Source organism: Callithrix jacchus, chromosome 9 (assembly GCF_049354715.1).
Source record: "Callithrix jacchus isolate 240 chromosome 9, calJac240_pri, whole genome shotgun sequence".
Classification (NCBI taxonomy): Eukaryota; Metazoa; Chordata; class Mammalia; order Primates; family Cebidae; genus Callithrix; species Callithrix jacchus.
In genome coordinates, this window is record NC_133510.1 from 64,608,666 (window position 1) to 64,632,609 (window position 23,944).

Sequence of the window (23,944 nt, forward strand, 5' to 3'; positions counted from 1 at the left end):
CTGCAGGAGTTTCCTTGAGACAGCCAGGCCTTGCCAGCTACTTGATCTTGGCTGTAGTTTGGCTTCCAGCAGCATGACTGGGGGGACCAACAGGACTAGCTCAAGGTAGGTACTAAATTTGGCAGGGTGGAAGGTGACGATGAGAAGCATAGGAGAATTCGACCAAGAGCCATTGCCTATTTTTTCTGGGGTATCTTACTGAAGCTTTTATACACTTTTTCTGCATACTTGAAAAATGTGACCATATTTATTTCAAGATTGTGGAGGATGCAGTGGAATCTTCTCAGAGCTAAATACTATGTGTAAAATACAGGTGTCTCTGCCCACTGAAACTTGTACCCCAGGAGGTATAGTATTGGTACTATCACAGTTCCCAGACACATAGTAGGTGCTCAGTAAACAATGTATTGATTAGTTGACTAATTTCTTGATTGAATGAAGCAATAAAACAATACATCACTCAGACAGGCAGGCCAGGCAATGACTGCATGGAATTTGAAAAGATGAAGCAGTACTACTATTCACAACAGCAAAGACATGAAATCAACACAAATGCCCATCAATGATAGACTGGATAAAGAAAATGTGGTACATGTACACCATGGAATACTATGCAGCCATAAAAAGGAATATGTTCATGTCCTTTGCAGGGATATGAATGGAGCTGGAAGCCATTGTCCTCAGCAAACTAACACAGGAACAGAGAACCAAACACTGCATGTTCTCACATATAAGTGGGAGCTGAACAATGAAAACACATGGACACAGGGAGGGGAACAACACACACTGGGATCTGTTGGGGGATGGGGCGAGAGAAGGGAGAGCGTTAGGAAAATAGCTAATGTATGAGGGGCTTAATACCTAGGTGATGGGTTGATAGGTGCAGCAAACCACCACGGCACTCATTTACCTATGTAACCTCCACATCCTGCACATGTACCCCAGAACTTAAAAATTAAAAAGATGCTTGAACCTAGGAGCTCAATGATTTAAGGGAGTGTACAAAATCTACATAGAAATAACTCTTTAAAAAAGATGAAAAGTCATGAAAACTAGTATGATATAATGAAAAGTATCTGGAATTGAAGTCAAAATTTGAATTTGAGAACTGGTTCTGAGACTTAAATTTTTATCACATGACCATGTTTAGTAACTTATCCTCACTGAGCCTTAGCCCTAACCATACCCTACTTCAATTAAATCTGAGAAGGGATTCAAATATATGCATTTTTAAAGCCCATAAAGGTGACCCTAACATGTAGCCATGGTTGGGAAGCACTGAACCAGTCTTATGACCACAATTCACAGATAGGGAAACTTAGGACCATGAAAATAAAATGATCACTAGGCTGACAAGCACGAGAGTAGATCCAGGGATTCCGACTGTCCAGCTCTTAGTGAAACAAGATGGTCCCTATTTGATCAAAAAGCCCAACATACTTTCTGAAGAGAGTGATAGTGATTATTCAAAGCCTCAAACAATAAGAGCTTCCCTTAGCCTCACTGAAATACAGTTACTAAGCTCTAGTGTCACCCAGCTTGGTGGCAATCTGATTTAGACATAAATACAGGTTGATGCCATAGAGAGAGAGCACGTGCACACAGTCTTCTGTGACACAGGACTTCTGTCCTGAAAATAGTGCTAGAAAGGAGTGTACCTCTCAAAATCAGATTTTAGATGTACTTACTATTTTTGGCTTTCAGGTCAAGAATAAAAATGTTTACCTTCAGGGGTGCTATGTTCCTCACACATTCATTGCTTAGTCCCACACAACAACCACGGGGGCAAGTCAGATGGCAAATCTGGGAACTGAGTACTTAATGGTGCAACCAGGACACTTACTCATATCTGTACTGATCTTCATTTTTCAAAATCCTTTCATATTTACTTAAATTTTTATTCATCTGCAATAAGTTGTTCAAAGCACTGTACTAAAATCTTATTCAGTTTTTAGAACTAAAGTTGGACTGTAGTTCCATGTGTCAGACAGATAATTTAGGTTCAGAGAAGTGAACACTTTGCTTAAGTCACAGTGAAAAGTATAGAAATGGACAGAAAAGAGTTTCAGTCTACTGACACTTTTATTAGATATTCTGAATTACCATAGGTCCCAAAATTGTCCCTTATTTACCCAAACTCCCTCATTTCAGCATCTCAGAGATTCTGGACAAAGTGCAAGAAGATGCAGAAGATGTCCTCTTCAGTCTGGGCTTTGCCCAAGAGGACCGCAAAGACACTTCTCGGATACCCGCCCGATTTTTCACCAACCCCTCTCACGCCAGGGGCATTGATTTCCAGCTCTTCCTGAAGTCTCAGGTGCGGAGGATTGAAATGGAAGACCCCTGCCTCATGCTGGCCAGTAAGTGTACCCCCCAGACACCTGCTCTACTTCCCTTAACCTTTAGACTTTCACAGCAGGGCACAGTGGCTCCAAATCCTGCTTTCTCTTGGTTAGAAAAGAGGGTTGACCCTCTGCCTATTGTGTCTGTTTCCTCTTATGTTGTCTTCAGTGAAGATGGAGAACTGTCTGATTCTTTCTCTTAAAGAAATAGCCATCAAGAGACTTCAGACCACTACTGCTTCCTTTAGGCCTTTGTGCCTTTTTGGTGGATCATATCAGCGTGATGTCGATAAATCTTATCCCTCTTTTTTATTTCCCAGTTGGAATATCTACTTGGGATGGGGTGTCAAGAAGTCAAGAAATTCAGGAAAAGGAACCCTGGGTGTAGAAATCTAAAAGGGAGAAACACTAGCAGGAACATTGGAAGCTTCTCCCTGAATTTTTAGCTTTGGGGAGGCTTCTGAAGGGAGATATTTAAGAAAATTTGTGCATGAACCCCAGACTCACCATCTTTAACTCTTGTACCCAGGCAGGTTTAAGCAGGTGCAAACACTGGCTGTCACTGCTGATGCCTTCTTCTGTCTCTACTCCTATGTGTCTAAGACACCTGTCCAAAAGTTCACACCATCCCATATGTTCTGGAATTGCAACCATCCAACTGATGTGCCATCCATCAGGATTCTGTCCCGAGAGCCTGAACCCCACTCACCCAGAGACCGCCTTCGGAAAGCCATCTCCAAGATGTGCCTGTACACATGCCCTCGAGATCGGCCACCACCACCACCCCACAACACCCCCAGAAAGAACAGTTTGGATGAAGTTGTATCCAAAGCAATGGACAAAGTGAAAGAAGAGAAGCAGGTACTCCAGCAAGACTCTGATTTGGGGCAATTCCCACAGGAAGATCCTGTGCCCCCTGTTGAGGGTACAAAGCTGCCCACTTCTCCCTGTTCATGTGTCCTCCGCTGCAGAGAGGAAACACAGCAGGGGATGTCCACAGTTCTAGCACCATCACAAACTCTGGATTCGAACCCCAGGGTACCCTGTTGCACACATTCTCTGCCCATAGCAGATCCACAGTGGAGCACAGACCCAGCTCAGATAGGGAGAGAGCTGTGTAGTTTACCAGCCACCAATCCAGAAACCCATTCAGACAAGGATGAGACTTTCTGGAAAAGAAAGAGCGGAGCAAGAAAGAACCTGTGCCAGAAGAATCTCATGGGCAGGAAGGTTAAGTCCTTGGACCTGTCCATCATCCAGCAGAAATGGAAGGAGAGTGTAGAAAGACCAGAACTGCGTCGATCTTTAACCCAGCAGCCACAGGACACTTTGTACATGGAGGAGGTAAGTGGGTTGGAAGTGAGGGAGAGACTAGCAGAGAAAGGCTGTAGATTCTTTCCCAGAAGATGAAGGGGTTAGAACCCTTGGGAGGAAAAAAAATCCAGGCTTCCTATCCTACCCAGATATACCACTTTCTGAATTGAATTCAGGGTTAATATACAGGGAGAAAGAGAAATAGGCCTGGTTTCCTAAGAGCAGTTGAGTTTTCAGAGCTCCTTTGGTAATACTTACCTGATCTGATCACCATTAAACGTTCTCAGTAAGTACACCTGTCATTGCCATTTGCTCTGGTCCTCATAAGAGTACAAATGGAGGACAGTTTTACACAAAGCTGAACACTCTTAAATGAAATACATTCTCCCTTACCTTGACAAGTATCTAATCATAAAGATCTAGAAGTCCAGATTTCAATCTAGGAGTCTCAGACTCTTAGGACTTCTGTGCTAGAACGTGACAGTGTGAGCAGAACCACTCCACAGCTCCTGACCTGTCCCCTTCTCTTCCCGTGCCCAGATCCATCCTATACCATAAGGGACCTTGCATGTCCATGTTTGGTCACCTGGGCCTGCACATCCAAATGCCACAAGCTCCCACCTACACAAACAGCCATTGGTCATCTTTTGGGCCTAGGCTGCATACACTCCTGGAGAGGTCAGCCCTCGAGAGAACAGTCATCAGGCAAAACCAGTGCACATTCCTGCCACTGGCTTGGGGCCATTTAACCAGCAAACGTTGTGATTCGGGGTAACCAAAGAATGTTCTAGAAGGAATAGTGCAGGACTAGGTGGGCATATTCTCTAAGTCCACCAGCTCGTCACTGTATGGATGCTCTAAAACTCAGAACTCTTCTTGCCTGGGTCTAATGAAGGTACTTCCATGAAATGTTGGGATCTCTTTAAAAAGCTTTTAAATCCTTGCCACAAAAAGAAGCTGTGATTATTTGAAATATCATTTGCATGTATGTCACCTCTCATTGAATGTAGAACCACACCTCAGCTCCTGCCTTTCTCCCTAACACCACAGAAGAGGCTGTCTCTCAAGTACACTCAGCCTCCTTCCCCTAGAGCAACCTACCACCTGCACTTTTCCTTACCCCTTTTCCCCCTTGGCTCTGGCTGAGTTCTGTGGGTTCTTGGTTACAGGTGCAAAGCAACAGTGAAGAGGAGCAGAGTCAGAGTCACTGGCCCAGCAGACCCAGACACCCCCACCCCCACCAGACTTTTGCTAGCAAAGACTCCTGAAGTAAGTGGGCCTGTCTCTCAGGCAGTGGTTCTCAAACCTGACTGCACATTGTAATCAAATGAGGAGGGTTTTTAAAAAGACCCATAATAAAGGGTCCCACATCCTGTGATTCTGATTTAATTGGAAACCAGTGACTAATTATTTTAAGCTTCCAGGTAATTCAAATATGGCTGGAAAATACTTCTCTAGAAGTATTTTCTGGGGGGCTTGTTAAAATACAAATGACCAGATCCCAACTCCCAGAGTGTATGATTGAGTTGGCCTGGATAGAACCAAAGAATCTGCATTTCTATTAAGTTCTCAGGTGATGCTATTGCTGCTAGTCTGTTAATCACAGTCTGAGAATTGCTGTTCCAGAAGACATTGTGTAGAACTTTAATATTCAAAATGAATTTCATATAGCTATTTATTGCATCTAAAATATCTTTTCTCCAGATATTAGTTTTTCAGTATTAATTTTTTTAGCAATATTTGTTAAATCTTTAAATAGTTTGGCCAGTAATTTATTATGTAAACTAATGAAAATTAGTCTCCTATAGTTTTAACTATCTATCTACTACAACCACAAAGAAAATGGCATAAGGGATAATGGTATTTTCCCCACATAGTATAAATTAAAATTTTCATTGAATTAAGTAAATAAAATCTTGATTAGAGATTCCTTCTTTTTGGATATCTTGGTACTATATTCTGCATTTTCTAGTATGATTGTTTTCTTGGTTAATACTCCAAAATTGCAGTGGAACTTGCTCAGACACACAAAGATATTTACAATTCTAACTGTTTCATTCTAATTCTCTGTGGTTTTAGGAATCCAATCACTCTTCTTCCTCTCTTACCCTCTACCTACATCTTGGGGTATATGGATCACGTGTATATACTTAGTCACTCACAAAAGAGGCATCAACAGGTCATATGCACTTTAAGAAGTTTCAGGTGCGTCCAGTTGCAGTCTGGCATGTAAGGAGCTGGAAGTGTCCACTCCATCCAAACAAAAGTAAAAAGCTGAACAGACTGAAAAATTAGTAACCATTCTAGACCCATCATAGAAGTGGGTCACAGAGCAAACCACTCCACTCAAATTAGAGAAATGGGCAAATGCAAAGATTCATGACTTGTTGAAGCAAAAACCTTGAAGCATAAACTCCCCCAGGAATCACAACCATAGTACAGAACCTGGACAGTAACCGAGGAATTACTGGATGCTCAGCATGGATCAGTCTAAGAAATAAAAACTCTAGGGAGACGCAGTCATTGGGAGGCCCCTTATTTTTATGAGTCTTACCTCCAGGAGCTCAACCAGGTTCTCACAGGAAATATTGGAGAAAAATCCCCTAGTGTTTCCAGCAGGGAAGGGGAAAAGGAACCATTTTGAAATGCACCAGAGCATTCTATTCCTCTTAACAAAGTCTTCCCTCAGGAGAAACTAAATACCAAAAACCTAACCAGATGAGGTTTTGTCAGAGACTAACCAACCTGAAGGAAGGGAAACACCCAACTCCAGCCTACTCTAGCCATCCCGTCCCATGAAAGGGGACAGAGAAGACTGAGAAGCATGGTGAGATTCTCAGTGTTTCTCAGTCTTCTCGGAATCCAGAGGCACAGGCTCACTGGAAGACTGAGACCTAACCATAACACGAAATGCTTCCCTTCTCCCTAAACCTTACCACCAAGTTACTAAAGACCTACTTACATCCATTTGTTTTACTCAGCATATCATGTCCAGTTATAAAAAAAAGGAAATACTAAAAGGCAAAAACAGGTTAAAGAAACAGAGAAAACATTAAAACCAGCCTCAGATGTGACAAGGATGTTAGAATTATCAAACTGGAAATCTAAAACAAATATGATTACAATGATGAGGGCTCTAATGGATAAAGTAGTCAGTGTTCAAGAACAGATAAGCAGAGAGATGGAAATTCTTAGAATGAAAAATAAATGCTAGAGATCAAAATAGTGTAACAGAAATGAAGAATGCCTTTGATGGGCTTATTGGTAGACTGGATATGGCTGAGGAAGGAATCTCTGAGCTTGAGAGTATAGCTATTAAAAACCACCAAAACTTAAAGGCTAAGAGAAGAAGATTGAAAAAAAATAGAAGAGAATATCCAAGAAATAAAAAATCCAGGGATAAAAAAACAGTTACAAAAGGTGTAACATTTGCATAATGGAAATTCCAGAAGGAGAAGAAAGAGAAAAAAGGAATAAAAGAATTATTTGAAACAATAATAACTGAGAATTTCCCCCAAATGAATGTCAGATACCAAACCACAGATCCAGAAAGCTCAGAGAATACCGAAAAGAATAAATGCAAAAAAAAAAAAAAACAAAACAGAAATCTACACCTGAACATATAATTTCTAAACAACAGAAAATCAAAAATAAAGGGAAAAGTCATTAAAGAAGCCAGAAGGAAAAAACACCTTACCTATAAAAGAACAAAGATCAGAATTACATGCAGCTTCTCCTCAGAAATCATGCAAGCAAGAAGAGTGTGGAGTGAAATATTTAAAGTACTGAGAGAGAAAAAACACCAACATAGAATTCTGCACCCTGTGAAATTATTCTTCAAAAGAGAAAAGAAAATTAAGACAGTCTCAGACACAAATTGAGGAAATTTGTTGCCAGTAGACCTGCCTTTCAATAAATATTAAAGATGTTCATTAGAGATAAAAAAAAAAAAGGATAAGAGTCAGAAACTCAAGTCTACATAAAGAAAGGAAGTGTATTGGTGAAGGAATAAGTGGAGGAAAGATTAAAACTTCTATTTTTTGTGGTCTTGATTGATCTAATAGGTAACAATTGGTTCAGAGTATTAATAACAATGTGTATTTGTATATATTAATATATACTAATATATTTATGAAATTAATGACAACAATGATACAAGGGACCAGAGAGAAGAATTAGGATCATTTTATTATTGTGAAGTACTCACACTACTCATGATGTGAAATACCATTGTTTGAAAGTGGAGTTGAATTAATTGTTCATGTATATTGCAAAATTTAAGGGCAACCACTATAAAAAGGGAAAATAAAGAAGTATAGCTGATATGCTAAGAAATGAAAAAATAGAATTATATAAAATGCTCAGTAGAAATATAAAAGCAGAAAAAGAGTGCAAGACAAAATAGTAACAAAAAACAAAGGCAATCGATAGAAAACAGTAGTAAATATGGCAGATACTAAATCCAAATATATCAGTAATCACTTTAAACATCAGTGGTCTAAATATAACAATTAAAAGAAGGAGATTGTCAGAATGAATAAGACTCAACCATATGTCATCTACAAGAAACACACTTTAAATATAAAGACACATGTAGATTAAAAGTAAATGGATACAGAAAGACATACCATGCTAATGCTAATTAAAAGAAAGCAGGAATAGCTATCTTAATTTCAGACAGAGCAGACTTTAGACAAAGGAAATTGTCAGAGATAAAGAAAGCCATTACATACTGATAAAGGGGTACATTACTCAGGAGGACATAACAACCTTTAATTTGTCTGCACCTAACAACAGAGTATCAAATTCAGTGATAAACCAAAGAATGAGAAATAAATGATAAATGAATCAATGATTATTGTTGGAGACTTTAGCACCCTTCTGTCAGAAATGCACTAATCCAGCAGGCAGAAAATCCATAAGAACATTACTGAATTCAACAACACCATCCTTCAACTGGATGTAATGAACATCTGTAGACCACTTTATTCAACAACAGAACACACATTCTTCTCAAAGTTACATAGAACATTCACCAGGATGAACCGTGTTCTGGGCCATAAAACATACCTGAACAAATTTAAAAGAGTAGTAATGATGCAATGTCTGTTCTCAGACAACAGTGTAATTAAACTAAAACTCAGTAACAGAAAAATAGCTGGAAAATCCCAAAACACTTAGAGATTCAACAACATACTTCTAAATGACACATAAGTAGAAGCAGGAATATAATGAGAAATTTAGAAAGACTTTGAACTAAAGAAAATGAAAACACAACTTATCAAAATGTGTGAGATCCAGTGAAAGCAATGCTTAGAGGTAAATACAGAACATTGGATGTGTATATTATAAAAGAAGAAAGCCTGAAATCAATCACCTCAGCTTTAACCCCGGGTAACTAAATTAAAAATGAGAAAATTAAATCTAAAGTAAGCAGAAGAAAAAGAAATAAAAATTAGAGCAGAGATAAACAAAATGGAAAATAAGAAATCAATAGAGAAAATTAACCAAACCAAAAACTGGTTCTTGGAAAAGATTAATAAAATCAGTAAGTCTCTACCCAGGCTAAATAAGAAAAAGAGAAAGAGGACACAATTTACCAATAGGAGAAATGAAAGAGAGGCCATCACTACAGATCCACAGACATTAAAAAGATAATAAAGGAATACTATGAACAACCGTATGTCCATATTTGATGACCTAGATGAGATGGATTGATTCCTTCCAAGACACAGTCTCACACATGAAGAAATGGGCAATGTGAGTAGTCCTATATCTATTAAAGAGATTAAATCAATAATCAATAACCTTCAAAAACAAAAAGCACCAGGCACAGATGGGCCAATGAATTCTATCAAACATTTAAAAAAGAAATTATACTAATTATCTATCTTTTTAAGAAGATAGAAGCAGGAGGGAAAAAAAAGAAAGATAGAAGCAGAAGGAATACTTCTTAACTCATTCTATGAATCCAGCATTATCTATGACCAAAACCATAGGAAGATATTACCAGAAAACTACAGACCAATAACTTTAATGAACATAGATGTATAAATCCTCAACAAAATATTAGCAAATCAAAAACTGAAATGTATAAAAATAAATGTACACTATTAGAAAGTGAGACTTCTCCAAGGTATGCAAGCCCGGTTCAACATTTATAAATAAATTAGTGTAATTCATCACAGGGGCTAAAGAAGAAAAATCACATGATCACTATAATAGATGCAGAATAAGCATTTGACAAAATCCAACTGCCATTGAATAAAACTCTCAGTAAACTGGGAAATCTCCGTAAACTGGGAATGGAAAGGTACTTCCTCAGCTTGATAAAGAATGCACAAGAGGGCCGGGCGCGGTGGCTCAAGCTTGTAATCCCAGCACTTTGGGAGGCCGAGGCGGGTGGATCACGAGGTCAACAGATCGAGACCATCCTGGTCAACATGGTGAAACCCCGTCTCTACTAAAAATTACAAAAAATTAGCTGGGCACGGTGGCGCGTGCCTGTAGTCCCAGCTACTCGGGAGGCTGAGGCAGGAGAATTGCCTGAACCCAGAGGGCGGAGGTTGCGGTGAGCCGAGATTGCGCCATTGCACTCCAGCCTGGGTAACAAGAGCGAAACTCCGTCTCAAAAAAAAAAAAAAAAAAAGAATGCACAAGAAAGAAACCTACAGCTAATTTCTTACTTAATAACCATTAAGTTATAAATTCAAAGCTTCTCCATGTCCCCTCTCAGCACTGCTTTTCAACATGGGATTGGAAGTCCTAGCTAATACAATAACACAAGAAAAGAAAATATGAGGTATACATAATGGGAAGGCATAATAAACTGCCTTTGACTGCAGATGGTGATCATCTAAGTAAAATCTGAAAAAAAACGACAAAAAACAAAAACGTCCTGGAACTAATAAACAATTACAGCAGGGTTGTAAAACACAGGCTAATATACAAAAGCCAACTGCTTTACTCTATACCAGCAATAAACAGATAGAATTTGAAATTTAAAACATAATACAGCTTATGTTAGCACCCCCAAAAATGAAATACTTGGGCATAAATCTAACAAAATACATACATGCTCTAGATGTATATGTAAAAAGCTATAAAACTCTAATGAAAGAAATAAAAGAAGAACTAAGAGGAGAGATACCCCGTTCATGGCTTATGGATAGGATGTCTCAATATTGTCAAGATGTTAGTTCTTCTCAACTGTAGATTCAATACAATCCCAATCAAAATCCCAACAAATTGTTTTTTATATAACAATAAACTGATACTAAAGTTTATATGGATAGGCAAAAACCCAGAATAACTAATAAAGTGTTGAAGGAAAAGAACAAAGTTGGAGGACTGATACGACCCAGCTTCAAGACTTTTTATACTCTGGGCACAGTGGCTCATGTTTGTAATCCCAGCACTTTGGGAGGCCAAGGCGAGAGGATGGCTGGATAACAATAACATTATTGTTATCAATGAGAACAATACTGAAACCAGCCTGACAGCACAGCAAGACCTCATCTCTGCAAAAAATAAAAATAAATTAGCCGGCATAGTGGCACATGCCTGTAATCTTAGCTACTCAGGAGGCTGATTGCAGGAAGATTGCTTGAGCCCAAGAGTTCAAGGTTACACTGAGCTATGATGACACTACCGCACTCCAGCCTGGGTGGCAGAGCAAAACCCTGCGAAAAGAAAGAAGGGACTGGGAGGGGAGAGGAGGGGAGGAGAGGGGAGGGGAGGGAAGGGAAAAATAGGAAGGAGAGGAAGGGAGAGAAGAGAAGAAGGAAGAGGAAGGAAGGAAGGAGGGAAGGAAGGAAGGAAGGAAGGAAGGAAGGAAGGAAGGAAGGAAGGAAGGAAGGAAGGAAGGAAGGAGAGAGATTCTATAAAGCCATAGTAATCAAGACAGTGTGATATTGTTAAAGGAATAAACAAATAAATCAATAGAACAGAATAAAGAGGCCAGAAATAGATACAGTCTACTGATTTTTGACAAAGGAACAAAGGCAGCACCGTGGTCTTTTCAGCAAGTGCTGGAACAACCGTACATACACAGGCAAAAATAAAACATGAGTCTAGACACAGACTTTACACCCTTCACAAAAATTAACTCCAACAGATCAAAGACCTAAATGTAAAATGCAAAACTGTAAAATTTCTAAAATGTAACATAGAAAATCTAGAGGATTTAATGTGGATGACTTTATAGATGTAACATTAAAGGCACAATCCCCGAAAGAAAAAATTGATGTTGAACTTCATTGAAATTACATTTTTTTTCTCTGAAAGACACTGTCAAGAGAATGAAAACACAAATCACAGACTGAAGAAATTATTTACAAAAGATATATCAGATAAAGAACTGCTCTCCAAAATATGCAAAGGATTCTTAAACACATTAACAAGAACACAATCTGATTAAATGAATGGATAAAGAAACTGTGGTACATCCAGACAATAGAATATTATTCAGCGTTAAAAATAAATGCACTATTAAGCCGTGAAAAGATATGGAGGACCAGGTGTGGTGGCTCACACTTGTAATCCCAGTACTAGCACTTTGGGAGGCTGAGGCAGGTAGATCACCTCAGATCAGGAGTTTGAGACCGGTCTGGCCAACATGGTGAAACCCCGTCTCTACTAAAAATACAAAAATTAGCCAGGCATAATGGTGGGCACCTGTAATCCCAGCTACTCAGGAGGCTGAGAAGTGAGAATCATTTGAACCAGGAGGTGGAGGTTGCAGTAGGCCAAGGTCACATGATTGTACTTCAACATTACTTTACTTTTCTGGACAATCTGTGCAATGGCCAGAACACAAGTTCCTCTCACAAACCTGTCCCAACTTTGTCTAAAGGTCAGTATTTTAAAATATTAGAACTGAATTGCTAGGGAGAAAATATTGCTATCAGTGAGACTGTCTCAAAAAATAATAATAATAAAGGGCATGGAGGAAACTTAAATGCATATTACTAAGTGAAAGAAACCAATCTGCTTTGGGAGGCCGAGGCGAGTGGATCACGAGGTCAAGAGATCGAGACCATCCTGGGCAACATGGTGAAGCCCCATCTCTACTAAAAATACAAAAAATTAGCTGGGCATGGTGGCGCGTGCCTGTAATCCTAGCTACTCTGGAGGCTGGGACAGGAGAATTGCCTGAACCCAGGAGTCGGAGGTTGCGGTGAGCCGATATGGCGCCATTGCACTCCAGCCTGGGTAACAAGAGTGAAACTCCGTCTCAAAAACAAAAACAAACAAACAAACAAGCAAAAAAGAAATCAATCTGAAAAGAGACAGTAAAAACGTAAATGGTTAAAAGGAAGAGAAGAATAAATAGGTAGAGCACAAAGGATTTTTAGGGCAATGAAGTTACTCTGTATGATACTAAAATGATGACTACATGTCATTATACATTTTTCCAAACCCATAGAATGTCCAACACCAAGATTGAACCCTAATGTAAACTATGGACGCTGGGTGATAATGAAGTGTTAGTGTAGGCTCATCAATTGTAACAAATGCACCATATGGTGGGGAATGTTGATAACAGGGGAGGCTGTGCATGTATGGGTTCAGGGTGTATATGGGAAATCTCTGTACCTTCTACTCAATTTTGTTGTGAACCTAAAACTTCTCTAAAAAAAAAAGCCTATTTAAATAAAAATTTATGATGTAGAGTCAACTTACCTAATTCTTACTAATTCAATGATCTTGGAAAAATCACCTCACTTCAGTTTTGTCCTATGTAATAGAATAATAATAATTTTTATATATATGCACATATACATTTATATGGACTATATATTTAAATAAAGTTTCAACACCTTACAGGTAGTATGTAAAGGTAATGTAATATATTGAAATAACAATAATGTTGTTGCTGGTGCTACTGAATTTTACTAAAGGTAATTATGGTCATAAAATATTTGTTAAGTTAATAGTTCACAATCTAGCAAGCTTTTTAAAAATAGTTTTAAAAAATAACTATTTCCTGGGATCGACCCAATAGAATGGGACCTGGGCATTATTTTTTCTTCTTCTTTTTTTTTTCCCCCCTGGAGTCTTGCTCTGTCACCCAGGCTGGAGTACAGTGGCACAATCTCTGCTCACTGCAACCTGCGCCTCTGGGTTCAAGCAATTCTCCTGCCTCAGCCTCCTGAATAGCTGGTATTACAGACATGTGCCACTATGCCCGGCTGATTCTTGTATTTTCAGTAGAGACAAGATTTCACCATATTGGCCAGACTGGTCTCGAACTCCTGACCTCAGATGATTTACCTGTGTCAGCCTCCCAAAGTGCTGGGATTACAGGCATGAGCCACCATGCCCAGCCTATTTTTCCTTCTTTTAAAGCTTTCCTTAAGTGTGCTATGTACCTTTGCTGCATAACAACCACCAAAAATGTAGTGCCTTTAAGGAATAATCATTTGTTGTCTGCCATTGTTCTCCAGGTTGAATGGGAAGATCTTTTGCTTGTCTAACCCAGGTTTACTTATCCAGCTGCATTTATCAGGTGGCTGGACTGTAAGGTCAAACATAGACTCTCCCACATGTCTGGGGTCACGGCGTTGAAAGTCAGCTGGGTGCCCTTCCCACGGGCTGTGTCATTGTTTGGTATCTGGTCTGCCTTTCTTACTTGGAAGTTCAGCAGTAACCGAAGCTGCAATGCCTCTTTCTAAAGATATATTGGAAGTTGCACAATGTCTGCTCTGCTACATCATAGTGGTGAAAGCAAGTCACAAAGCCATCCTATATTCAAAGGGAAGGAAAACAGACTCTACTTTTTAATGGAGTGGCAAAGTTACATTGTAAAAAGGCAAGTGGGATGAGAGGGTTGTTGTAGCCATCTCTTAAGCAGTCTCTCACCAACAATGATTCTGGAGCACCATGTCAGTTCAGAACCACCAGTTTAATTAAGGTGCTTTATTCCTCACATATTAAAGACTCACTGGGAGTAAGTGCTCATTCCAAAGCTCATTCAAACTCAGTCACAGCATACAAAATTTGAAAAGGAAATTAACTTGTAGAATCATCAAAGTCAAACAGAAAATCTGTAGTATATACTCTGCAGGTAGGTTCTTGCCAATAATTCAATTTACTTTAAAATGCCACGCTTGACTTAAGTGTTGTTTGCCCAGCAGATGTCAGCCTTGCACAAGAAAAAAAATCCCAAGATGCTTCACAAAGCAGGCTGTGTGCAGGATTTATATAGTCATACTTTTCTGGGCAATCTATGCAATGCCCAGAACACAAGTTCCTCTCACAAACCTGTTCCAACTTTGTCTAAAGGTCAGTATTTTAAAATCTTAGAATTGAATTGCTAGGGAGAAAATATTGCTAGGTGCTGTGCATTTCAATACCTAACTAGATTCCATTTTCTGCCAGTAATGGGGCATCATTACAGCAGGAGAGGTAATAGGTAAAAGTGCAGTATTTTATCGATTCTAAAGCACACATTTTTCCACATTTTAACATCTCTGAAATTAAGTTGTGTCTTAAAATTGGTAGTGTCAGCCAATTTAGTTGTCTTTTTTTTTTTTTTGGCCTCCTCAAGTGGAATGTAAAATAATCACGAGTCTTACAAAAGATGGTTTATTATAATCAATGAAACAGAATAACTTTACAGATTAAGTGCACTTTTTCTCTCAAGTCAATGAGGACAATACTCTGCAGATTTCCTTTCCGTGGTTACCTAGAAGAATAAGGGATCTCTTCTTTCCTGACATAGCCTTTGGCTGAGGAAGGGGGGTCACAGCAGCGCCCAGATCTTCTCAACGTTCTGTGCATTTGTTTAACTATCTTTTCACAAAGCTATAAACTATTTCTCTTAATCCACTCCTCCATTACCCTTTAAGAGACCTCAAGAAGAGAGAAGAGCCATGACAACAGCTCAGTACTGCCAATATTAAAGCCCATGTGATAAATATGGAAGGGGGAAGTTCACTCACCACAATCAAAGGCAGAGCTAAGTGAATAATTTTTTCAGTTCTACTGGGAAGTAGTCCCACTCCTCCCTTTTTCAGAGTCTGTAATTATTTCCTGGAGATTGATGGTTTTCCATTATAACGTTGTGCAAGTCCCAGGTATGAACCACTGCTTGTTAGCAGTGGATAGGAAATAGCAGCAGCGCTCAGCCAGCCACCGTGTAGGGTTGTGCAGTCCATGCATTGCCCAAAGACACCCAGCTGGGTAGGCAAATGGGAATTAGAATCCAGCCCTACTGAGCTTGACATCCAAAAACTCAAGGAGTTTTCTCTTCTAAGGGCCAGCTCCATTTTTTTCTAATTCATTTACGTAAGGTGAGTGCTTTTCTGTAATTAGGACAAGGGCACTGTTGTGTTTTGAATGAGTCTCACAGTGTTCATATATTGCAACCTTAATCCCCAAGGCAGTGCTGAGAGGTCGGACCTTTGAGAGGTGATTAGGTCATGAGGGCTCTGTCCTCATAAGTGGATTAATGTCAGTATCGTGGGAGTGGATTCGTTATCTCAAGTGAGCTTGTTATAAAACCAAGTTTGGTCCTGTCTTCCTTTCTTGCTCTGTCGCGCTGTTGTCCCCCTCCATCCTCCACCACAGGATGATGCTACAAGGAGGCCCTCACCAAATGCAGGCTTTTGACCTTGGATTTGCCAGCCTCCAGAACTGTAAGAAATACATTTCCTTTCTTTAAAAGTTACCGTATCTGTGGTATTGTTATAGCAACACAAAATGAAGTAAAACAGGCACCTTTTCTGTTAAAAGAGGACCTTGGCCCCCAGCCAATAGCTTTCTTCACTTGCTACTTTCTCATTTAGTCTCTAAAGGGAGAGAAGTTTTAATCTTCCTCCAAGTTTTTGAGAAGGGATGACCCACATCTTTCCTCATGACTTCTACCACGTTCAAAAATTTCAAATTCACAGCCCTTTCTACTGGTTTTCTGTGTTGACATTTAAATCACCTGACCTTTATCACACTTATAAGAGGCAGGGAGAAGGAGAGAGTTTTTCTTTTTTGTTGTTCTTTTTGTTTCTTTTACCATATCTGAGGTAGCACAGGCCAATATATATTCTCTTTGTCTAGTGACCATATCTAGAGATGGTAGTTTTCATTTTTATGATCAACTCTGCTGGTGACAGCAGAAAAGATAGAAAGGACTAGGTGGGAATGCTCGTTCAGAACACAAGACAAAGAAGAAAACTAGTTTGAGACATCCCCAAGTGGTGGGTAACTCAAAGCACTGTTTTGTATTTGGTGGAACCTATGTAAGTTGGGTAGCTACAGTCTTGCTCTTTGATATAAGCTTATCCTGTATGAAAACATTACCAATAACAACAAATATAGATAGTGCTTACTACATAGCAGAAACTATCCTTAGCGCTTATGGATATTCAATCATTTCATCCTATGATATAAGCGCTTTAATTATTCCCCATTTTATAGATGATGATACTGGGCACAGTTATTTTTGTATCAAATTCTGAGGAAGGACTGTCAGATGTGAAGTGTAGGAAGAAATTAGACAAGGGGGAGAGCTAGTGGGAGGACATCATGAGAATGTGAATGTTTTTCCACCTCATTTACAATTCTTACCAAGGTTGTTTTGCCTCTGTTGGGAAAATATAATTAAAAACAAAATCTCCTCCCACCCCAGGAAATCACTCCACAAAACTGTAAAAGAAAGACAGCAGTTTTATTTCTGAATAAGCGTTAAAGCAGAATATGATGTGCATTACAGAAAATCCACTAAGCAGATTGCAAAGACAGAAGGAAATCTTACCCTTTTACATAGCCAAGCAGATGTAACCCATTACATGGTTGTTATTAAATAAACAATACTTTGTCCTCAAGTAAGAAGACTTAACAGAATCATTTGTCACTCAGAGTTCACCCTAGATTTACCTGGTAATTGGAGTGGCCATCTGTGTCAGTCAATTGACTTTATCTAAAGAAGATAAACTCCTCATATTTTTAAGACAGGAAGTGGTTTTGCAAGTTGAAACAAAGTGCTTACGTTAGATGCCCACCTGCCGTGGCGACTGCAGGAGAGACGTGTTATCTTCCTTGATAATTACATGTCAAAGGGATGGCTCTCAACCTTTACCCATTTTTTTAAATTGAATAATCTATTTGTTTTGTTATTGAGTTGAAGAATCTCCTTATATATTTTGGAATTATCATTTATCGAAAGAAGATATACAAGTGGCCATCAAGTACAGCAAAAGATTATCAATATCACTAATCATCAAGAAGATGCAAATCAAAATTACAATGTAATATTACCTCACACCTGTTAAGATGGCTGTAGTGAAAAGAAAACATAGGTGTTGGCAAGCATGTAGAGTAACTGGAACTTCTGTACACTGTTGCTAGGAAGAGCAAAATGGGGAAAACAGTACTAAGTTTCCTCAAAACACAAAAAATGGAACCACCATATGATGTAGTAATGCTATTTCTGGGTATTTATCCAAAAGAATTGAAATCAGGATCTTGAAGAGACCTTAACACTCCTATTTTCACTGCAGCACTATTCACAATGTCTAAGATGTGGAAACAAACTTAATGTCCATCAATGGATGAATGGATAAGGAAAATGTGACATAGATATACAATGAAATATTATTCAGCCTTTAAAAGAAAGAAGTCTTGCAATATGCGATGGCATGGATGAAACTTGTGGACATCATTTCTCTATATAAGACTTATATGAGACAATATTTCTGCAAATGTTATACAGTATAACTACTAGAGGCTCTTTCTACAGAAGGACTGTGTAAGGTAGTATGGATGAAGCCAGGACCTCCTGTTCTCTGCACATCTTCAAATGCAATGTTGACATAGCTTTCTATGTGAATGTGGACACCTGAACATCATGTGGCTTGGCAGCCTTGGAAGTAGCCTTGGTGATCCATTTGAACTACAGCTTAGAAAATGGGGATTATGCAATGCAAATAGAGAGTATCTTTCTGGCTTCCACAGCCAAAAAAAGAATGAGACAGTAAAGATAAAGGGAAGACCAAGGAAAAGAAGATACAGCAGTGTTCTTTTGTCTGTGGTTTTTCATTTTGTGATTTCATTTGCCTAGAATTCATTTTATACTTGAAAGAGATCAGGAAAAGAAAAGGACTCAGCAAGATCATGCAGCTAGTTAGTATCAGGGCCAGAACTAGGGCCCAGGTCTCCTGAGATTCGAGCCAATGCTGTTTCCATCAGAGAATATGGCCCTGATTGAGCAGGAGTTTAGGCTGTGACTGTGGATCAGGGCAAGCCTCACTACATGTACTTGGATGTAACCTTCATTTAATGTGTGCCTTGACCCTTTAAGCTAAGTAGCAACTCTCTTAGACCTTTGTCACCACTGAAATGTGCTTGCCTTCTTATAAACTCACCAGCAAGGGGAGCATTATACAGAATAAGCAGAAATGTTCACAGGATACTTTGAGCTCATAGTTTAGTGAAAGACATGATGAGAAAATCAGTAATTATTAATGCTTTTCATTAAATGCCGTAGGTACACAGAAATTAACTTCTCAGAAGATGACATTATTATTTTTTAATGATATGTGTTGGCAAAGATGTCGAGAAGGTGAGTTTGGACAGATGTGTAAACACTGAACAGGGAGAAGGTGGCTGAGGGGAGTAGAAAAAGAGAAAGCAGAATATTGATATCCTAGGCAGTGAGAAAGACAAGTTCAAAGACAATGGAATACCACAGTATCTTCTGAAACGACACCTTATGCCTAGTGAGAGAAAGGGGATGTTCTGCAGAAAGGTCAAAAATGAAAATAGGAAAGATAAATAGAACGCAGATTATAAAACAAAGTCTCCTATGTTATTTTAAGCATTTTGATTTAGTCTAAGATAGGAGCCCACTGGAAAATTTACAAAGGAAGTGAGATGATTAGATTTGTCTTTTAGAAAGATTATTCTGGCAGAAATATAGGAGATGGACTGGGTAGGAAGCCAGTGGAGTAAGGAAAATAATTTAACAATCACTGCAGAAACCTGAGGAGAAATGTGATGATTAGAAATAAGCTGAAGGCAGTGGGAATGGAGGGGAGGACAAGTGAGATTTTGAGATATTTAGGAGGTAAGATGTCTAAGCCAGGACCAATTAGACTCATGTTTGGGAAGGAAAAATGGAATGAGGAACAGAAGGATAGAGCATGCAAGTTTCTCCTTGGGCAACTAAACGGATATAAATTTCATTTTATTAAGAATGAAGTAAAGTAGGAATAACAATTTGGAAGGCAAATGTATTAAAGTGTAATTTTCAAAAAGGTAAAATAATGACTGTCATGCAAATGTAGATAAATACGTTCAAAGACTTCCCTCAACTCATTCATTAATAAAGGGACCAGCAATATACTTTAACTGGTCCAAATACTATTTGAGAAGTTAATTTATATATAGAGAGAACTTAATTGCTGTATTAAGTACAAAAATGGTTAATATTCAAAAACAGCATAAACTTTATCTCTGGGATTGCTGGTTCCACTGGGTGGAAATTATTTGCATCTCTACCAGCATCAATCTGTAAGGTAATCTCTGCTCTTGCAGCACTGTAAATAGCACTGTAAATAGAAAGTCAAGACTAATGCTGTCCTGAAAGAATATCTAGTCATCTTGTCGGACTATTTAGAACAAACTGATGAGTTCATATCTGAACATGGTGAGTGTGAGGCATTTCTAAAATACTGAAATAAACAGGTCCATGTCTTAGTTGCTTTTCTGTTGCCATAATAGAACATTATACACTGGATGTTTTATTTTATCAAGGAAATTTATTTACTGCAGTTCTGGGAGCTGGTAAGTCCAAGGTTGATGGACCACATCTGGTGAGGGCCTTCTTACTGCATCATAACATGGCATAGGACATTCACATTGTAAAAAAGCAAGAGCATGCCATCTCAGGTCTCCTTTCCTCTTCTGATAAAGCCCACAGTCTCATCATGGGAGTCTCACACTGATGAGTTTATGTAATCCTCTCTAAGACCTCACCTCTTGATACTATCACAATGGCAATTATATTCCAACACGAATTTTGGAGGGCAAACTCAAACAGTAGTTCATAATGCAGTTGGATAAAGAAATCTGGGGAATTGAGGTTTTTGGAATTCAAGGCTTACTTATAATAAGTGAAGGCATAAGAAAAGATAGCTCACCCGTGAAAGTATGTAGAATCGGAATCTGAAGTTTAAAAAAAACTTAGAAATATTAAGATTTAAATATTTATCAAGGAAAAATGTATATAAAGGAGAAATATTGATTGGAAAAAGAAATTTCCAAATAGAAACCAAGTGATGTTTCTCTCAAGAAGGAAGACGTAGTCTTCGGTAACATTTACCATAAAATGTCCAATAGGAAGGAGAATGCAAAGCTACCATTGTATTTATGACTAGATAACAATTACTAACCTTGAGAAGAATACTTTCATTTGAATGAAAGGGCTTTAAAATATTAATATGAAAAGTGAATTGGAAATGATGAAAAGAAAGTAGGTAAATAATTTTTTTTTAGGATGGGGAAAGTTTAAGCATATAGTAAATATTTACCTGGAAGGAAAAAATCAATAGAATGGGAAAGGTCGTGGTTCAGGAGGGAAGGGATTGTATTAGTCTGTTCTCACCTTGCCATAAGGACCTACCTGAGACTGGGTAATTTATAGAGAAAAGAGGTTTAATTGGCTCATGGTTCCACAGGCTATGCAGGAAGCATGGCTGGGGAGACCTCAGGAACTTTCAATCATGGCAGAAGGGGAAGGGGAAGCAAGCATAAGGGGGGCTACACACTTTCAAACAACCAGATCTCGTGAGAACTCACTCACTGTGACTGGAACAGCAAAGGGGAAATCTGCCCCTATGATCCAATCACTCCCGTGAGGCCCCACCTCCAACACTCAGGATCGCAATTCAGGTGAGACACAGAGCCAAACTGTATCAGGGATAATGATGGTGTGAAGTCACTGAGAACTGGGATGAGATGAGATTCAAAGCACTTTTGGGGGGTACAGCTAGCCATAAAGTAGTGTGACAGATCTTTCTCTGAGATTAGAGGAAAGAAAAAAATGGTAAAAAAAAAAAATTGTAAGTATAAACACAGTTATATTGGTCATCTGGAAAGGACGTGAAAAACATTTCTGCCTATTTTGTTCTTTTTTCTGTGAGGTCATTACTAAAAAGTGTGAGTCAGGAGAAGAATGGTGAAAATTTGAGAACTCTATGGCAAATAAAGAGAAATAATTATTAATAGAAAATGCATTGCTAGTTGAATAGGTGAATAATGCTAGGCTCATTTCAAGGAGCAGAATATGAATTGATAGTGGTTTAGTGATATTCTCCAACAGCGTTCAGCAATCTATACAAAGGAAGAAAAAAATCTATACATAAATATATGAGTTTATAAGTATTAAACAGCAAGAGGTAAACTCTTGCAGGAATCTCACCTCATTATGAAAAGAGCAGAAACCGTAAGTCACATAACTTTGCTGCTGCTGCTGCTAACTTTAATATCACCTATAGTACTGAGAAACATTTCCGCAGCTGAGGTATGAAAGTTCCTGCCAACCTCAGTACACAAAGTCGTTTCCAAAATGCATGATATGTATCTTTTTCATTCCCATCGCAGGCTTTCTCCACCACCACAACAGCATGTGGTCTGACAGAAGTGGCTTCATCGAAGAACCTAATTCCCACCTTTTGCAGGAAACTGCACTGCCCTCAACATCCAGCTTCTACTCCTTGGTCCTCCAAATCCCTGAACTCAGCAGGGGGAAGGCAGCTTCGAACATGGGAAAGAAGACCAGACTCAGAGATTTGGAATCCACATCCTAATGCTGCCACAAACTGCATGCACAGAGGAAGACCTTAGGCACATTTCATTTCTCTGTACACTGGTTTCTCTATTATGTGTATATTAAAATATATAATACGGACAGTAGTAAACTGAACAAAGCCTTAGTTTTCTCTCAAGTTTTGGGGAATGTTTCTAATACTTACAAAGGGCCCAAGCTAAGAGAGGAAGGACATCTCACTTTCTGGCTCTGAAAGCATGGTGCATCCCGCAGTGTGATTCCCTCTGTACCTCTGTTCATCTCGTGTTCCTAACTAAATTCCAGGAACCTTCCACACACCAGAGACCTATTGTTCTTCTTGAGGTCTCATTTGAAGAGGAATGAGGCCTCATTTGAAGAGGAATGAAGCTCATTGGAAGCTTCCCCTTATATCCAGTTTCTTTCTCTTCCCAAAATTTAGTATCTTTATAGAAAAAGAGGCAAGTAGGATTCAGAGTCTCTCTTTCTAGCCATTGGGGGTTGGGGGGGATGCTATTTCTGCTGGCAGAAAACAATACAAATAATTTTTTTAAATCATGGCATGTTTCTGAAGTTAATTAACAGCTGTAGTTTGCTTTGGAAGTTAATTGTTTTGTCAATAAACAGTGCTTGAGCACATACAGTTCTCTCTTAGGCAGTATGTGGTTTCAGAGCATCTTGGACACATTTCTCCCCTGAAAAAAATGTTAGTATTAATAGAATGGGAGAGGTAAGATACACGCATTTCCAGAAGTATGTTATTTGGCTGCCTAATAAAGTATGAGACAAAAAAAAAAAGACAAGAAGAGAGGGATTTGAGGGTATTTGAGGGAAAGCATAATCAAAAGTTTAAAGAAAAAATTATAGCAGACATGATAAACAGATGTTGATTTTGTTCTGATGCTATTGCCAGCGTTAGGGGAGGGGGTGCAAACTAAGTCTGCTTTCTAGTGAGGCAGAGTCAAAGGACTGAGGCGTTTTTAAGAGCTAGGGTGGAAAGAATTTTAAACCATCTGTGTTTACTAATTGGCCTTACCAAAAAAAAATGAACTTCCTCCTATTTTATGATAAAAGATAGATTTACAATTTGGACCCCCCTCCCACCACCAACCCCAAGTTTCCTACCTTTCCTACCCATAGAAACCAGGAGACAGGAGGCACTATCTTCCTCAATGTTTACATTTCAAAGAGATGGTTCTCAGGTCCTAGAGAAAGATATTCCTGGGTTGTAAAAGTGGAAAGAAGCTGGGAGAAGATTTACATCTCAAGAAACAGAGAAAGAACCTACAATAAATTTTCTAAAGCAAATATTCTTAAGGGAGGTCAAGAGCATAGAGTCAGGAAGAAACCTATTTGTTCAAGCTGAGGGGAAAGTTAAGGCTGTCTTGGTCACGAGAGAACAGAAAGATCTGAGAGTATTTCATTCAAAGAACTGTATTAGTCTGTTCTCATACTGCTGTAAATAAATACCCGAGACTAGGTAATTTACACAGAAAAGAGGTTT

At 38.8% G+C, this 23,944-nt stretch overlaps 1 protein-coding gene across 3 annotated transcripts in view; it reads left to right on the forward strand.

The window, feature by feature from the left end:
- The window catches only part of TESPA1 (thymocyte expressed, positive selection associated 1), a 41,517-nt gene extending 18,438 nt beyond the window's left edge, over positions 1 to 23,079 (forward strand). For all 3 annotated transcript variants that reach the window (XM_002752566.6, XM_078336490.1, XM_035256532.3), the window contains 5 exons: positions 7 to 105; positions 2,152 to 2,360; positions 2,872 to 3,686; positions 4,826 to 4,925; positions 22,257 to 23,079. In XM_002752566.6, the coding sequence (XP_002752612.3) occupies positions 7 to 105; positions 2,152 to 2,360; positions 2,872 to 3,686; positions 4,826 to 4,924 (1,222 nt within the window). In that variant the 3' untranslated portion in view covers position 4,925; positions 22,257 to 23,079. The remainder of the gene's footprint in view (positions 1 to 6; positions 106 to 2,151; positions 2,361 to 2,871; positions 3,687 to 4,825; positions 4,926 to 22,256) is intronic.
- The last annotated feature ends 865 nt before the right edge of the window (positions 23,080 to 23,944 follow it).